The 17,939-nt window shown below is 39.4% G+C and overlaps 1 protein-coding gene across 6 annotated transcripts; it reads left to right on the forward strand.

Annotated features, from left to right (window-relative positions):
- The first annotated feature begins 305 nt into the window (after window positions 1–305).
- On the forward strand, window positions 306–17,930 carry nsd2 (nuclear receptor binding SET domain protein 2). Of its 6 annotated transcripts, none has more exons than XM_079635453.1 (24): window positions 306–555; window positions 2,265–3,013; window positions 3,138–3,330; window positions 4,688–4,848; window positions 4,962–5,420; window positions 5,526–5,606; window positions 5,701–5,872; window positions 7,094–7,153; window positions 7,285–7,388; window positions 7,525–7,621; window positions 7,733–7,851; window positions 8,058–8,168; window positions 9,191–9,314; window positions 9,407–9,607; window positions 10,176–10,355; window positions 10,469–10,625; window positions 10,818–11,020; window positions 11,110–11,213; window positions 11,349–11,618; window positions 11,702–11,818; window positions 12,840–12,981; window positions 14,080–14,186; window positions 15,356–15,551; window positions 15,907–17,930. In XM_079635453.1, exons 2-24 carry the CDS (start codon window positions 2,279–2,281, stop codon window positions 16,215–16,217), a joined length of 4,404 nt encoding a protein of 1,467 aa, XP_079491579.1. In that variant the 5' UTR covers window positions 306–555; window positions 2,265–2,278; the 3' UTR covers window positions 16,218–17,930. The 6 variants fall into 6 exon arrangements, with proteins under 6 accessions (XP_079491579.1, XP_079491582.1, XP_079491577.1 ...); XM_079635456.1 differs by having other exon boundaries at window positions 312–555; window positions 3,141–3,330; XM_079635451.1 differs by having other exon boundaries at window positions 539–642.
- Window positions 17,931–17,939: the final 9 nt, after the last annotated feature.

A 17,939-nucleotide genomic window follows, 5' to 3' on the forward strand; every position in this document is an offset into this window, starting at 1 on the left:
AAAAGTACCTTATAATAAGCGCACATGGCAACACAGTCTGGCGCGCTTATTTTCAGGTTGCCAGGCACTCTTTCTATTGTGTAAATCGACTATGCGCTCACCTCTTATTAACTGAATAAATACAAATATTTTTAAAGGGGAAATTACACATTCCACCAATATTTTATCTTCTACCAACTATCACAAATAACAAATGCAAAAATATTATCGTTATTTATTTTTAATACAATGACGTTAAACTCAGCATTCGGCATATTTTCTAAGTTACTGGCAACAAGATAACGAATTCCCTCCCTCTTGCATCTGACGTCACATGGTGAGAATTGCCCTCCTCAATTCCTCGAGCAGTGATCTGTGTAGCTTTGCCATTTTTCGAAATAAAAACAAAAACAGATGATCTCAGACTCTCGTGGCTTTATCTTAAACTACGAACCTGGAATGAAGTTTGGAATACGCCAGGGATAAGTGAAGATGTTCAACGGAAAGCCAGCCGCGAAGAGAGTGATATTTGAAAAGGCCGGTTGAATTGTGCCGTCGCGTGTCAGCCAATCGGATGTGAGTATTTTTGGCGGTGATTGGGATGAGAGAGTTTCCCGCAAGCTCCTCAATACAGGTCGGGAGTAATGGAGATGCTGCAAACAGGTTTATTTTCCCACAGAAATAAGTCATGGCACAACATAGTTTGGGGGAATTGTTGTCTATTACACGCTGCAGTGTGATATTAGAGATTTCCTCTTATAGATAAACGAGCCGTTTTGTAGTATGTCACTGACTGAGGCAGCTGCAGCTGTGCCTCACTTGCTAGCTGGCTAAGCTGTAGTTCGCGAGGTTTGTCAGCTTCATTTTGAAGAGTAAATTTGTCCAGTTAGCTAATAAAACGTGCCATGTGGGTATAATGTGTATCACAGCCCCAGACACCTCCTCAGAGATTACACATTTAATAGCGTTGCAATGGTTGCTTCAGCTCAAGTTTTTTTGTGTTCTGTCGAGCCATTTCTTTGCTAACATCTTCTTAGCTCTATACAGTTACTTTCACGAGCCTACGGCTTGATATCTTTTACTCCCATGTGTATACATTTCCTGGTATCTGTCTGGAAACTGAAGCATTTCAGCCGAGAGCGCAATTCCCACGAAGGTGTTTTAGTTACATTTTGTTGTAAAAGTCTATTAACGTTATCTGTATTATCCTCGGTTATTTTCTTTCAGTTTGCTGTGGTCTATTAGGACGGTTAAACGAGTCCATCAGTGACTCATCCATAATCTGCCTTCATTGATGTTAACGAGGCATCCTGACTGTTCAGCCTGAATAACAATAGCTTGATAACTGCCTCTTGTGTAGTACCGCACGGACATTTGCATTTGAGCAGTCACTGTTTTACATAAAGCTTTGGTTCTTGTTCGGTTTTTAAAAAATCTGATTTGTCTATTGACGTTGTGCATGTTACAAAGCCAAAGCAATACGTTTGATATTTAATTGATGGAACGCTCTAAAGTGCTCATTTTGTATCGAATGGTTTTGTTTGTATTTTTGCATTTGGTTTCAGGATTCATTTGAGGAGGATGCGTCAGGGTTTGTGCATTGAACTGAATTATAGCGGCTGGCCACCGACTCGCGCACTGCCAACCCTCCACGGAAGCCATTTTAATGTGGGACCAAACCATTCCAGTTCTAACTCCCATCCTCGGCATAACCCACTCATTTTTTTCACGTAACCAGTGTCCCACACGAACTGTAACTTATTTATTTGTGGCTATTTAGAATATGCAGCATGCGTCATTCGCCACATGTGCAGTGGACAGAAAACTTGTTATATTTAATATATTAACGCGATTTTTTAAAAACCCTATTCTTTGTTTATTTTGCGACTATATGTATACATAAACACACGTACGTTATTAATTTTATTATTTATTTGTTTTATTTTAAATCAAGTTTAATTCATTAACAAAAATGGGCCTGGGGTTCAAAGTTGTGTCCTATGATGTAGTTGTGTTTGCATTCGAATTTAACACTATTTTTCTTATTATACTGATGTGCTTTATACATTTTAAAGCATGAGTTGTAAAACTTTTCGAACCACGGGTCACTCTAATATAAACATTAATACACTAGAGTTGACCTAGTTTATTTGATAACAACCTTTGCAATGCTCTATTTGCATGCATGTACATTTTTATTTCAGTCTATGTAGTGCAGTACCTACCTTACGTGAGGACTTATCTAAATAATTTCTCATTTGGTGTTCTTATTTTGTGTTTTGCAGGCTCCTGGTTAGTAATGACAGACAGTAAGGGGAGATCACTGCCGGCAATGCCAGAGCCCGGGAGTCCTACCACCATGAAACAGCCGTCTGATTCACCCGGTGGATGTAAGAGTCGGGGTGATGGGAGCACTGACCCTACTATGCTCATGGATAAAGCTGCTACCCAGCTGGCGGCTACACCTCAAGAAAATGTTCTGCAGATAATTGGCAGTCATGGTCACAACCACACCCACGAGCGGCTAAAGGACCTGACTTCCCGCTTGTTAAATGGCGATCAAGACAAAATTCCAAAGCTCTGTGCTGCCACCGCTCCACAGCCTCTTCTCAAAGGGGTGGAGCCTCTTCCTCAACACGCCAGCCCTCCGAGGAAGTCCAGCGCTTCTCCTGAACTCACTTTCAAAATAACCAAATGCGTGGTAAATCTAGGTGGGAAGACAGGCCGATACGGATCGGATTACGAAGGGGAGAGAGAAGAGCAGACAGATGCACCTTTGAGACTATCAGAAGGTGTTCTGTCCTCTCCAACTGGCAGGAGAGATAGACGAAAGAAAAAGAGGGGGCTTGTGAGGAAGAGAACTCCACCAAACCGGAGACGTCCGATTTTAAACCCTACAGCGAATTCCGTTCGATCTCCTCTTCTGCAAACCACCATAAATTCTACTGACCTCACCATTGAACCATGCTTTCTTACCACTAATGAGCAGACTGATGGCGAGATACCTACTAGTGTAAATCCCACCCCTATCCAGGTATAGCTTAATGGCACACATTTATCTGCATGTTTGTTTTCTAATTTGTTTGTCTTCAGGAAAATGTATTAACCCCTGTAGACTGGATTCTATTCTTGAGACTTAGTTCATTTCTCTTTTGCAGCAGCCTGTGTATGCTTGTGAAGTGAGTGATGTTGCACAGGACGTGGATGATGTGGAAGTGAGTGGTACAGAGACACAACAGCATGTGCAGTACTCAGTGGGAGATGTTATCTGGACCAAAGTGTCTGGATACCCGTGGTGGCCATGCATGATCACTACAGACCCAGAGTCCAACATGCACTTTAGGTCGAAAGGTAAGGTGTGCTAGATCAGTTGACTTACTGTTTTTCAGTGCTTTCTAGCACCATTTCCTCAACCAACAGCAGATTTGCATCATAACTTTCTTACTCAATTACTGGCAGTTTGTGGCAGTGGATGCCAGGATGATGCTTTTGTAACATTGGCTCCACCTTTTCATAATGATCTGTATTTAGACATGTAAAAGGATCTGATCAGATAGCTCAATCGATAACATTACTAGAACAGTAATTGCTAACTGATAGATATTGACTAGAGTTTAGGTGACATGGCTCACTGCATAATTTACCACCTATGGAGGAGAATCAGAACCTAGGAGTCATCAAGGAAACAAATCTGAAGTAGCTCAGAGAAGCACGGAGCAAGGTCATTGAGGGATTTAAAGGTTACAAGAAGTAGCCTACCTTGTAGAACTGCATGATTAATTGTTAAAAGATCACAATCTCGATTCAAACACCACACAATCTTATTCCTAAATGACAACAATTTGCTAAGTACGCTCACTGCAAAACATCCATCCATCCATCCATACACACACACACACACACACACACATATATATATATATATATATATATATATATATATATATATATAATATGTGTGTGTGTGTGTGTGTTTGCGTGAAATCTGCTGTGTTGTGAATGAAGAAGCGCCAGAGAGCACCTGCGCAAAACCTTTGTTTTTTTTTTTACAAAACACGACATGGAAGATGAGCAGGATCTCTAGGGTTGGTGGAAAACGACAGAGGTGTTTTTCCTGGTACTGTCAACACAGCACAAACTTGTTTTTGAAGTTGAAGTTCCAGAGGAATTTATGTGACTGTTACACCTGTTCACCCAGAAATTTTCATAATTTGTTATTACGTGCTTTATCTCTTTTGCTTTAGTGTGCTGACTGCTGAGGGGGCTGCTGTGTGTTGATGAAACTGTTTGTTTACATGTATTTGTTTACTGATTGTTGCATGCAATCTTAAAATTCAGCACATTGCGTTCTGGCTTAAAATGTAACCGTTCCGGTCGGGTTGTGTTGAGTTAAATTATCTCGGGCACGGGCCGGGTTCAGACTTCAATTTAAAGCCTGTGCAGACATCTGCAGATGCAGATTATAAATGCTGAGAGAAGAGTTGTGACTATCAAAAACAACACTTGTATTTGGTCCAAAAAGATGGTTTGAAAGCTCTGATAAGGGAGAGCACAGATCCTGTGGAAATTGTTTGTGAAAGTGTGACCCTGAGCTAACATAAGCAGAGAGAATGACTTGCTTCCAACTGTCAACAGGGCAGTATGAGAAATGTAGCACCTGTAGAAGTGAATTTCTTAGATTTTCATAGATATTTTTGCATTTTGGCAGTGAATAGCCGCACAGGATTGTTGTACCATGTTCAGTACTTCGGAGATGCTCCAGAGAGAGGGTATGTCTTTGAGACGAGCATAGTCACCTTCTCAGGAAAACACCAGTACCAGTCACTTTGCCGCAGCAACAAACTACCCATTGATATCAGTGGAAGGAAGGTACAGTAAATATTGTGTATATATCTTTCACTAATGGGGGAAGTTTTTCCATAAATTTTTTGGAATTTCATGAAACTACTTGGTCTCAGACTTCTTTGATGTGCTCTTTACAGCGGGCAGTTCCTCGTAAGTTCCGGGAACAGTGGGAGACAGGTGTGTCACAGGCAACCGATGCATTGGGTCAACTAATAGAGGAGCGACTGGCCAAATTCAGCTTTGTTTATGAAAAGGGGAAAGCCCAGTTCAATCCTCGCATGCTACAAGAGCTTCAAGCACAACGCAGTCTGGGACCACAGCAAGACCAAGCTCAGGAGTCTCCAGAGCTTGTCAGCCTCACTCCCCCTGACTCCACTCATTCCAGCCCCAACTCCACAATACCTACCACCATCCCAGGCCTCTTTTCCCACCCCACAGACAGCAGCACTTCATCAGGGAAAACCACCCTACCCAGAAAAGCAACTAAAACGTCAGTGAAGAAGGATCACTGCAGACAGCGTGGCACAACACTGAAGTATAAGACGACAAAAGCTTCCTCTGCAAAACAGATCTCTCTAAATGAATCTACTGTTCAGGTAGCAGACAGCGATGTGGTTGGCATTGTTTAGCTCGGTGTAGGATAAGGATATTATTGTGAGGCTAGAGATGTAAATGTAATGTTTCTAATCTTGGCATTGTAGGATTCCTGCATTTCATCAGAGACACCTGAGCACCAGAGGAAAAGAAATACGAATGCTGGGAAACGGACTTACCGGAAAAAAGTGTGTTTGGTCTCATTATATCATGATCAGTGTTTCTGTGGTATTTTTTGGTAATCACCTTTTCTTTATTTAATTTGTCTTTCCGTATTTGAAGGACCTGCTCTGTATTGATCTAGACCTTCAGCTAAAAGCTCCTCAGAAGAAACCGAGACAGATCAGACAGAAGTTTCCTGCAGCACCAAATTCAGTGAAGAAGAGGAAAATAAAAGCAGGTGTCAGTATTTCTGACACTTTAAATATAGTTTCCACTAATCCTGGACTTTCAGGTGAGACATTTATCGTAAAATATAAAAACTGTAAAGGGCAAACAATTACCTAACCAGTGAAATTCGTTTTTTTCTAAATTATAAAAATATGTAATTTACTTATTTAACTAACTATAAATATTAGCAAATATTTATGGTATAATTATAAAACATATATTGTATGTTATAAATAGAGGCGTGTGATTATCATGATTTTAGATTGAATAATTAACATGTCTCCACGATCTGCCTTTGAAGAGGTATCTTAGAAATCCAGCAGCCATATCACCCTCTAGCCCAAGACTGGTTGCCCACTGAAGCTAAGCAGGGTTGAGCATGGTTAGTACCTGGATGGGAGACCTCCTGAGAAAACCAGGTTGCTGCTGGTAGAGGTGTTAGTGAGGCCAGCAGGGGGCGCTCACCCTGTGGTCTGTGTGGGTCCTAACGCCCCAGTATAGTGACGGGGACACTATACTGTCAAAGAGCACCGTCCTTCGGATGAGACGGTAAACTGAGGTCCTGACTCTCTGTGGTCATTAAAAATCCCAGGATGTCATTCGAAAAAGAGTAGGGGTGTAACCCTGGCATCCTGGCCAAATTTGCCCCTTGGCCTCTGTCCATCATGGCCTCCTAATCATCCCCATATACTGATTGGCTTCATCACTGTCTCCTCTCCACCAGTAAGCTGGTGTGTGGTGGGCATTCTGGCGCAATATGACTGCCGTCGCATCCAAGTGGATGCTGCACATTGGTGGTGGTTGAGGAGATTCCCCCCCTTCTATGTAAAGCGCTTTGAGTGCAGAGAAAAGCGCTATATAAATGTAATGAATTATTATTGGTATAGTATTGTGCTACAGCGCTCATTCTATCAGTCCCAACGTACTGTACAACCAGATCACGTTTAGCAACACAGCGGTAGGGTTATGCTCAAGTGACATTGCAGTTCTTCCCCATCACGAAAGTTTATTTTTTGTCTGTCACAGCATGCAAGTACTGAACTGTTCTCTTTCGTGTCAAATACACACAAGGTTTATATAAACAGTCATTTATATCTTGAATGTAAATCGTTTGGATGCATGTTAGAATATTAGATCCATGGTCTGAAAGTGACCGCATTTGTTATTTAAAAAAATATAAAAATTAAAAAAATAAATCCAACAATCTCTTTATGCCTTCATGTTTCAAGGCTGTCGTTGCATGTATTTTTGTTCCTGTAGTAATTTTCTGTTTTTCTGTTATCAGATATAAAGGTACCAGTACTAAGCTCAAATCTTTTGGAGAAGGAGGATGGCTCTTCTAAAGGTGTGTGGGTGGTTTCGTTATTAGTTTCAACACTAGTTGTTTATAGAAAAGGTATACTGAATGGAAAAACCTAAAAAAAATGTTATAAAAGGCTTCAAACAATAAGCATGCATTCTGACTGCTTCATACAGGAAAGAAAAAAGGCTACAAGCGTTTACGAGAGTCAAAGGAGGATGTGGCACTGCAGCCTAAAATGAAAATCAAGCTTGAGTTGAAAAAGCCGAAAGGCCAAAAGGTGAAGAGAAAATGTCATGCATTAGTCCGAGCTGAGATATTTTAGCATTCATTTTTTATTAATGAATGCAAAATTAAAATAAAAAATGTATATAATAACTCGACAATTAAATATTATTTCTCTTCTTTTCTGTCAGAATGCACCATCAGCTGAGGCCTCTGTCACTAAACCGAGGGGGAGGAGGCGGAAAACCGACAGGGATGAAAAAAGGAAACAAATTAAAAAAGCCCCAAGTAAATCCGCAAACTATTATGAACTACAGAAACAGCTCAGTCTAAATACTGTTCGTCCTTGTGTCCTTTTTATATTTGTTTCTAAAATTCAGTTTTTCTTTGTTCCTTTAGGCGAGGAGGAGTCTCCTGCTAAAGTCAAACGTGTTAGGAAGCGAAAACAGGATTTAGGGAGACAACCGTTACCTGTCGCAGCCAAAAAGCGGCGGGGATCATCTTACCCTGAGCCAGAGGTGTTTGTATTTTTTGTTTGTTTTCTAATATGTGAAATATCATACTTAGAACCTGACAATGTGTAATTCCGTTTGAAAATGTGATTTGCATCATGTGTCTCTTGGTTTGAATAATCAATTTTATTTTGAACCGTAAATGAATGGTTTCTGTCACTTTTGCCTGCCAGGTGTCCTTTAAGTAAATATAATTTTAATGCATATTTTAGAGTTTGCTGTGTGAGCAGAGACCTGATTCTCCCAGTGACAGTACAGACGAATCGCATCCCTCAAAAAAGACGGAACGCACTGCCGGTGCCAAAAAAGAGAGCGTGTGTCTGGTGAGTGACCGGTCTGTGTAGAGAGGTGTTGAACTCTGGCATGAATGCAGAGCTGGGCAATAAAGGGATAATGATAATTATGGTGATCTCATTTTCTTTGATAAAATTATAACTAAAGATCGATACATTTTTAAATTAAGGTTTAAGCGACAAAAGTGGAATGAGACTGCGTTGACGACGACACAGACCATTTAGCCGCTCGGCTCTCTAGAGCTGATGCGTTTTCTCATTGATCGGCCTCGATCACATGACACTAATCAGCCTTGTGAGATCCAGTGAGAAGTGCTTGAATTCAGCTAAGAACACAAATGTCTTCACACTGTCTTCACAAATGAATGTCTTGTGAGTCATGAAATTCTTATTTTTAGTCATCAACTATGTTAAACAGATGACTCGTCAGATGCTGAGCTCACCCAGGATGCATCACTCACCCATGATATCTCCCCACCATCACTCATGGCATTTAGTGCCTCTAATACCTGTTTGGCATCCATAAATCAACTTATCAATTTTGACTAAAACTGATTACCGCCATCACAGTGGGTGTAAGGTGTTGCCTAGTAACATAGAATGTTAAAACATAAGTGGCGTGAAAATTACAGCGTGATAATAAAGGCATTATATAGGGAAATTTGACCTATATCTATAAAGATATTAATTTTGTTTAGGACAAAAGACAACATATTTTACTTCAGTTTACTCATGGATGTTTAGATGTAGAAAACCTATTTGATCATTATAGGCCTAAATGTTTTGAATATTCAGATTTATTAAATGTGAACCTGTTTGGCAAGTTTTTGTCATGTTCTGACAATAAAGCGTAGTTTAAAACCACTATTAACGGTTTCCTCAACTTTCACTCCGGAGAAAAAAATCTTCCTTTTAAACTTGAAAGATATAAAGATTTGGCATTTATCGTGATAATAATCGATATTGACTGATATGAAAAAATTATATTGTGATAGTTGTTTTGGCCATATCGCCCGGTTCTACATGAGTGTGTTTGTGTTGCTGTTTTCCAGGTGTGTGAGCAGCCCGGGGAGGATCTAGTGATGTGTGAGGGACAGTGCTGTGGCTCATATCACCTGCATTGTATTGGACTTGAGCGATCAGCAGAAAAGGTGCTCTGCACTGCCTGCATCTCAGGTGAGATACACTGATGTCATGTTACTGATGTTGTGTTTAGAAAAATCAGCTTTCTCACTGTTGTGAGCTATAATTTTCTTTTACTTTTTCAGGTGTGCATGTGTGTTTCACCTGTAAGAAGTCTGAAGGAGAGGTGCGGCGTTGCTGTGTTCTTCATTGTGGCCGCTTCTACCATGAGGCCTGTGTACGGTTGAGCGCTCTGACTGTGTTTGAGAACCGAGGCTTCCGCTGCCCCCTGCACACCTGCCTCAGCTGCCACTACAGTGGCCGTGGCACCGGCAAGGCCACCAAAGGTAAAAAAAAAAAAAAGACATCAATGTTTACGCACTGTCAGCAAAGACAATGCAATATAAAGTGGGTCTAAATAAAAAGACATTTGTTGTATTTAACCACTATGTACGAACATTAAATTTAATAATTTGATACAATGCACTTATTGTGTACATGCATTATGTTGCACTTATAATTCAATTAGTAAGTAATTATTTCTGTAATTCCTTGTATAGTTACACAGTTAATGGTTAGGGGAAGAGTCAACCATAACATAAACCATAACATGAAACCTATCCTTACCTATACCCATATCCCATGATAGCAGAAAAAGAGTTTTGGAATGCAACATGAACACAATAAGTAGATTATACCAAACTATTGTTGATTTTCATAAGTACAGTTTGAAAAAGTAAAATATTATGTGGGACCTTTTCTTTCATCTAATTGAATTCAAACTGCAAACAAACTACCACAAGCTTCTAATAGGTTAAATGATATGAAAACGCTAAATTAATCTCCAACAAAAAATGACTTATTTAATTGGTGTTGGATTTATCACCGAATACATTTCCTGTTGTCCCCTTGCAGGAAAGATGATGCGTTGTTTGCGCTGTCCTGTGGCCTATCATGTTGGAGACCTGTGTGTAGCAGCGGGCAGTGAGATGCTGTCATCTTCTGCCATTGTGTGCACAAACCACTTCAGGGCTAAGAAAGGCTACAGTCACCACTCTCACGTCAACGTCAGCTGGTGCTTTATCTGCTCAAAGGGTGCGAATTCCACTGTCATTATTATAAAGCTCTGTTTTATTCCTTTTTTAATGTATGGCATCTGAAGTTAAACATGACGGCACTATATAAATGGATGCATTTGTGTGTTGAAGGTGGCCGTCTGTTGTGCTGTGAGTCATGTCCAGCTGCATTTCACCCTGACTGTCTGAACATCGCTATGCCTGATGGCAGCTGGTTCTGTAATGATTGTCGTTCAGGGAAGAAACCCAAATACAGAGATGTTATCTGGGTCAAACTGGGTAACTACAGGTCAGTCTCTAACAGTACCACACACCTTTAGCTTAAACTTACTGAACTCATCTGCTTGCATCAAATTTTTATTAACGGGTTTGGTGGTTTCTAGGACTAGAGAGCGCCATTGAAAATGATAAAAAATAACTACGCTACATTTTAGCGAGGTAATTTTCCTGTCCTAACCTTTGACTTCATTTAAAATACTAGATGGTGGCCTGCAGAGATCCGTCACCCTAAGAACATCCCAACAAACATCCAGCACCTGCGTCATGAGATTGGAGAGTTCCCCGTGTTCTTCTTTGGCTCTAAAGACTATTTCTGGACACACCAGGGCAGAGTCTTTCCTTACATGGAGGGGGACAGGGGAAGCAAATACCAACAGACTGGCATTGGGAAGGTCTTTAAGACTGGTAAAATATTATTTGTTTTATTATCTTATTTGTAATCACAGTATTGTCCGTGCTGTTGTGAAATGGTTCCTCTGTATCCATTTGTGCAGCCCTGCTGGAGGCTGAAACTCGCTTTAAGGAGATCGAGATGGAGAGGGAGGCCAAAGAGGCTCAAGAGAACAACAAGAAACCTCCTCCATACAAATACATCAAGGTATTGCCATTCAGTACATGACCTTTATAAGACTCCCATGGTCTTGGAAAACCTGGACATGTCGGTTTGATTTCCAAATGAGTCTGTTTATAGAGATTTTAAAAGCTTTATTTATTTAAATGTTTTTATTATTAGGTGAATAAGCCTTGTGGACGAGTGCAGGTCTACACCGCAGACATTTCTGAGATCCCCAAGTGTAACTGTAAGCCGTCAGACGAGCGTCCCTGCAGCTTTGAGTCCGAGTGTCTGAACCGCATGCTGTTGTACGAGTGCCATCCTCAAGTGTGTCCCGCTGGAGAGCGCTGCCAAAACCAGGACTTTACCAAACGCCACTATCCCGAGACCAAGATCATCCGCACCTCAGGCAAAGGCTGGGGCCTGCTGTCACTGCGAGACATTAAGAAAGTAAGTCCACTAGCTTTTGAAAAGATTTAGCAAAGGAGATTTGCTGTATGTGATTGCTGATTGGCTGTTTCTGTGTCACTCAGGGGGAATTTGTGAATGAATATGTGGGTGAACTGATAGACGAGGAGGAGTGCAGAGCCAGAATCAAATACGCTCAAGAGAACGACATCACACATTTCTATATGCTCACTATTGACAAGGTAAATAAAGGCGCCATGTGCTTGCTTTGCTTGACATGCCTGATTTAGGCATGTTTGGACCCTATACAGCAGAGCTGGAGAAATAGGGTTGCATTTGGAAGTGTCACTGAACAGCTTTGTGTGGTACTACAGGTCACAGTACTAGGGGTGGGCGATCATGATTCGAGTCATTTTATTTCACGATAACAGTATAGATCACAATATAGTTATTTTCGCTTTAAATGAGGTAATCGTATAAAAAAAGTATACCATTGAAATGTCATAATTCTTATCACCATTTTCAATATTTAAAAAACGAATACTAGCCTAAAAAAAAACTTGCGTGTCCTGAAGACAGGTAAACTGATAAAGAAAGAGCAAAGAAAACAAACTACAATATAACACAAATGAAATAGACCTATCTGAAAAACTTAAAAAAACCCAGTATAAAGTAATCAAATGTATAAAAAAATGCATAGTCTTTACTTTGTAAACTAAATATATATTTATTCTTATTTGTTACTAAAGAGATTTAGTCGAGAGCAATGAGAGATGTCGTTTTTTTTTCTGTTCTTTTTTTCTGTCATTATAATGCTGTCACTAAGTCTGACTGCATGGATCCAATATATTAGTGTTTTCTCTCTCAACTGTTAAAGTTAACTTAAGGCATAAATGACTGTTTGATTGCAAATGCATGATCACTTGTTTATTTATAGGTGTCTAGATCATGTGTATTTAACTGTTCAAGCCCAATTAGGCGGCAAAAAGCACTGTTCAGTTCTCACGTGCTCTATTAGCAGTGGTTTCATGTAACGCGTCTCAGATAGCTAATATACTGAAATAACGGCATGTGAGCGTAACCGCCATAGAGACGATAGTCCAGAATCTCTACCGGTTTACAAATTCTACCGGTTAATCGTGTCTACTGGTATATCGCCCACCCCTACACAGTACTACAGATGATTCCATATAACACGCTCACGACAACATAATGGTTTGCGATCATTCTACCTTCATTGTGCTATACACTGTTTGTGTGCAGGATCGGATTATAGATGCGGGACCCAAAGGGAACTACTCTCGCTTCATGAACCACAGCTGCCAGCCCAACTGCGACACTCAGAAATGGACGGTTAATGGAGACACTCGCGTGGGCCTGTTTGCCGTGTGTGACATCCCTTCTGGTGAGCTCACATTCTGAAAATAAGAGATATGATGGATTTTTGTGGAAGGCTGGGAGATAAATAGAAATTTGAAAAATGTACCCCCTCTAATTTTAGCTAGAGTGTTGCTATATATATTTCTGTAAATAAATATAATGCATTAAACTTTAAAATGTAAAAAAAAAAAAAAAAAAAATCAACATTTAATATCTTTAAAACTGGAGTGTTAGTATATTTTATTTCTTGTATGAAATATTTAGAATCTGTTTAGCAAAATGGCAGTTAAAATAATGGCTCCTTGGTTTGGGGAGGAAAAACACAAATTTAAGCTAGTTCAGAGCAAAAAAACAAGATTTTGTGAATCTATGGGGTGGTGGATTTAGGTCCCTCTAACTTTAAAATGTAAAAAAAAAAATATATATTAAATGCATCAATCTGGTGCACTCGGAGAGCAAAATTAAGAGCTCCATTGATTTATTTTCAGTGACCACATTAAAGAAAAAAGTATTTGTATTGACTTGTACCTGGACTTTGAAGTGGATTCAAATCTCTTTTTAAGCTGCGATTAGTTTCTCAGTCCACATTATAATCATACTGGTGTTTTTAGGAAGTCAAAACAATTTAACAATGTTATTAATAAAACTGTTATTATTGTCCTTAAGACAGTAATACATTGATGTTGTAATACAACTGCACTGTAAAATAAATGCAAATTAATATTTAATAAATAGTTTTTATAATAAAAAATAACTAGTGTTTTAATCTCTTGCAAGAGTTTAACTCTCAAGCTTTTATTTGGATGGAGAACTGCAGTTTCTATGAAAACAGCTTTACAAACTTGACGGCTGAAAACACCGGCTAAAGAGCTGCTTGCGTGAACGTGAATAGATTTTTGTTTGATTGATTTATAAAATGGAATCTTGTTATAAGTAGTTTAAAAATATTTTTGGTTCATTATGAAACTGGCGGGACAGATTAGACTATGGCAGGCCTTCTGCATATAGTTATAAAAAGTACATATTAAATTTGTTTTCTAGCTATCGCCCCACCTATCTTTAGTTGCCAAATCTTGTTTTTTTCCCTCAAAATGTATTAACATTTTTGTGTCAACATTTTCAGGCACTGAGCTGACATTTAACTATAACCTGGACTGTCTTGGGAATGAAAAGACTGTGTGTCGCTGTGGAGCTCCTAACTGCAGTGGTTTTCTAGGTGACAGACCCAAGGTGAGTGACTGTTAATGCTTCTGTCATTATTGATGTCTTGCTGGTGTGGTGTAGTGGTTAAAGCTCAGGCCTGGTATTTAGAAGGTTTGAGCCTTGTAAAGTATGAGTTGTCACTTCAAAACAATTAAAACTAAGTTTGTCCCTATTAGGGGTGGAGCCGAACCCGAATACGGTATTCGGAAAGGCACAAATAACGTGTTTTTTACAAATACTTATTTTGAACAAATACTTTAAAAAATATTTGTATTCGGGAACAAAAAAAAACTTTATATCAAAAAGCTGCGTTTCCTCGTGAGCCCGCAGTGCATGTCCGGATGAGTGAGTGAGTGAGTGACGGACACAGGCTGCTCCACACAGCAACAGAGAGCGCTCGGCTGAGCGAAAAAAACACTTAACTCCATCACTATTTTTGTTGAATAGATGTTTGTACCTTAACTGGGTTCCTGAGGCAATTTATAACTTTCGGGAAGCGGAGATTGATCGGGAGATTATTGACGTCTGCAGTCGCGTGCGCTCATGTTTGCTCTGTTTACGTAACGTCAGCTGTTTAGCGCGCTAATTTAGACAATAGGCTGTTGACAGAGTAACGTTAACGTTCGGTTAAAAATGCTTGTGTATTTGTGTCGAATTGTATGCACGTGTGGGAGTTATATGGTACGTTTAAGTTACTCTGTCTTTTGCAGACAGCTAGATGTAAGCTGTAGCCTAGGCTTCATAATGTTCACAAAGGCATTTTATTAGTTGTTGGTTTAACCATGGATGAGGTAATGGCTGTTATATTATTTTCTTTTCAATGACGTTCCTTGTTTCATTGCTGGATTTATGGAAAAACATCAATCAATATTGCATATCCATAATTATTATAATGGATATAATTAAAGAATACTTACAACGTAAATTAGAAGTGTAACGCAAAAAAAAAAAAAGGATTTTTACGCCTATTTAGAATTTTACTCGAATACAAATACAAATACTTTCCCCCCTCAACAAATACAGATACAGATACAAATATCGGCTGCTTTGCACACCCCTAGTCCCTATAATATTTGTGTACTTTAAGTTTGGATAACAACATCTGCTACATAACCATTTTATTACTTTCCACTCCTTGAACTGGATAACAATGTCTAAATGCCTTGACACTTGCTTTTTTTACCCATCAACTTCAGAACGGTCATCCTTCTGAGCCCAAAAACAAGCATCAGAAGAAAAAGCCCAAGCGGAGAAGGGCCCGGAACGAAGGCAAGAAGTCTGAGGACGAGTGTTTCCGCTGTGGTGATGGAGGAGAGCTGGTTCTGTGTGACAAGAAGGGCTGCACTAAAGCCTATCACCTTTCCTGCCTAGACCGCACCAAGAGACCATTTGGTAACCTTTACTCTATAATTAAAAAACAAACAAGTAATTAATCATGATTAATCGCACCTAACGTTAAAGTTTCATAATTTTTTTACTTTCAATGTCCAAATTAATGTAATGGAAACAACAAAGACAGTTTAAAATATTAGTTTAATGGCATCCTATCACTGATACCAATACTGCAAAAAAAAAATTTTCCCCCACAACTTTTTACAATAAGGCTACAGCCATTATAGCCATTAAACATGGCAGTATAATTGAAAGGCATCATTTGTAACATTTAATAGGCTTCAATTATCTTCTGTCTCTTTTTCAATTTATCCATTGACAACTTTTAAATTTGTGATCTGTGTTTTTCTTCCAGGTCGCTGGGACTGTCCCTGGCATCACTGTGACGTGTGTGGAAAGAACTCCGATGCTTTCTGCCAGCTGTGCCCTAACTCTTTTTGCAAAGGTCACCAGGAGGGGGCGCTGCGGTCTCACCCGCTCACGGGCCAGCTCTGCTGCCAGGAACATGAAGACTCCGATATCCGCCCTCAGGCAGAGCCCCCGCTGGAGCACAGCGCTGAAGTACCCTCATCCACCAAACCACGCAAGTACAGGCGCAGAACAGAGGCCAAAACCAGCAGCAAAGCTCCTCTCAAGAAGAGGTCCAGAAAGAGCGCTGACGTGTAGTGGGATATCGAACTATGGAACCTGCCTTTCCTCCCACTAATCCCGACGACCTCCTCCTCAGCTCCTGCCCCAAATGATTCAGTGATCTTGACGTCGTGTGACTGTTCTGCCAAGCTGAAAGCACTGTATGTGTCTGATCAGGGAAGCGTGTTAACACTGTAGAGCTCCTCAGAGCTGCCGAATCAGGTCTCCTTCCACTCACACTGCCTCCTCATGTTCCACTTGTGTGTGTGTGTGTGTGTGTGTGTGCATGCACTGCCAAATAGACGACAGAGCCGACAGACTGAACACCTCAAATAAACAGCATTACGGACGCCAATCTTGAAACCTTTTTTACACCGTTATGAATCTTGGCATAGTTTTTTTTTTTTTTTTTTTTTTTTAAACAGTAGATATGTATATGGAAATGTATATGAAAGACCAAAATTATAAATCTAGATTTATTGTTAGTAACAGGTGCCAGAAATTTTTGTTTTTAACAAGTGGTATCTTTAAATAAGACACTATGGGTAGCCCTTGAATTACATTTTTAGAGTCAGTTCATATAACTATAGAGCAGCACAATTTTTTGTTTATTATATATAGCTTGGTTAATTTTTGTAGCTCATTTTTGAGTTTGAGTAACCAGGACGTTAGGACGTTAAATCTACCTATTCAGAGTTTTAAAACGGCAAATCATGACGGGCTTCTTGTGATACTTACGAGAAATAAAGCTGTTTCAAGCAGTTGTGGTGTGATTTTTATGAATTTACATTTATTTATTTGTTTATAATTTGTAATTTTCAAACTTCAATTCCCATTTCTGTTTGTGGTTTGTTAAAGCTGCAGTATGTTTTTTTTTTTTTTTTAAGAACAAAAACTGAGCAAGTACATAAATTGCATTACCCTTCACAATGGCAAATTATTTAATAATTTGAAATGTCAGGTCGATTTTATGGGAAATGTCAGTAACGTCATCCGTCTTTACATAATGTCTGTAATGGCAACAAAAAAGGAACATGGTTATTAACATGGGTAACAGTTTTTTTTCTTCTTTTTGTCATTGCCGGTAAATATTTAACATTTTTATTTGTTCTGCAATGCTTTTATATTTACCTGCCCTGTAAAGCGACTTTGAGTTCGTGAAAAGCGCTATACAAATTCAATTTATTATTCAACTTGCAATTACCACAACAATATTCATCAGTGAGTAACTTGCAGTTTCCAACCATTTGAGGCAAATCCTCCGTACTGCAGCTTCACTTTAATTGCATACAAAAGGAAAGGACAGGATTTAAATTAATCATGACAAGTCGTCGGTCATCATCAATTTAAGTGCTGAACTGAAACTATTGAACGAAGTGCGCCAAGCAGTGGTTATGTCTGGAATTGTAATGTGAGCTAGTACATTGTTGATTAGGCCCAGTTATGAATGAAATTGTAGCATATTACTTGAATGTATTCTACTCACATCTATAAATTATTTGATAAATTATTTATTTCAGCTTTATTTTAATTAACACTGCAAGTAGAGCACATTGCACTATGGGTTACAGCATTCTGTTTAGTGTGCTCATCCAGGTATTGTACGCATACAGTGCACAATGTATTTAGATACTGCAAAAACAGCAACTTATAATATGCTATTCTGAACATAGTCTATTTCCCCAGTATGTATACGGTGAAGATTGAACATTTTCTTTATGTATGGAGCATCAAAATAAACAATTACATCTGTGTAGC

The sequence above is a fragment of the Phoxinus phoxinus genome (assembly GCF_949152265.1).
Source record: "Phoxinus phoxinus genome assembly, chromosome: 14".
Classification (NCBI taxonomy): domain Eukaryota; kingdom Metazoa; phylum Chordata; class Actinopteri; order Cypriniformes; family Leuciscidae; genus Phoxinus; species Phoxinus phoxinus.

Bases quoted from the DNA above. Each gene is read 5' to 3' on its own strand.
- nsd2 (XM_079635451.1), top strand. The intron at 3,014-3,137 runs GTATAGCTTAAT...TCTCTTTTGCAG, and splicing joins TAAATCCCACCCCTATCCAG to CAGCCTGTGTATGCTTGTGA. The intron at 11,214-11,348 runs GTATTGCCATTC...TTTTATTATTAG, and splicing joins CTCCATACAAATACATCAAG to GTGAATAAGCCTTGTGGACG.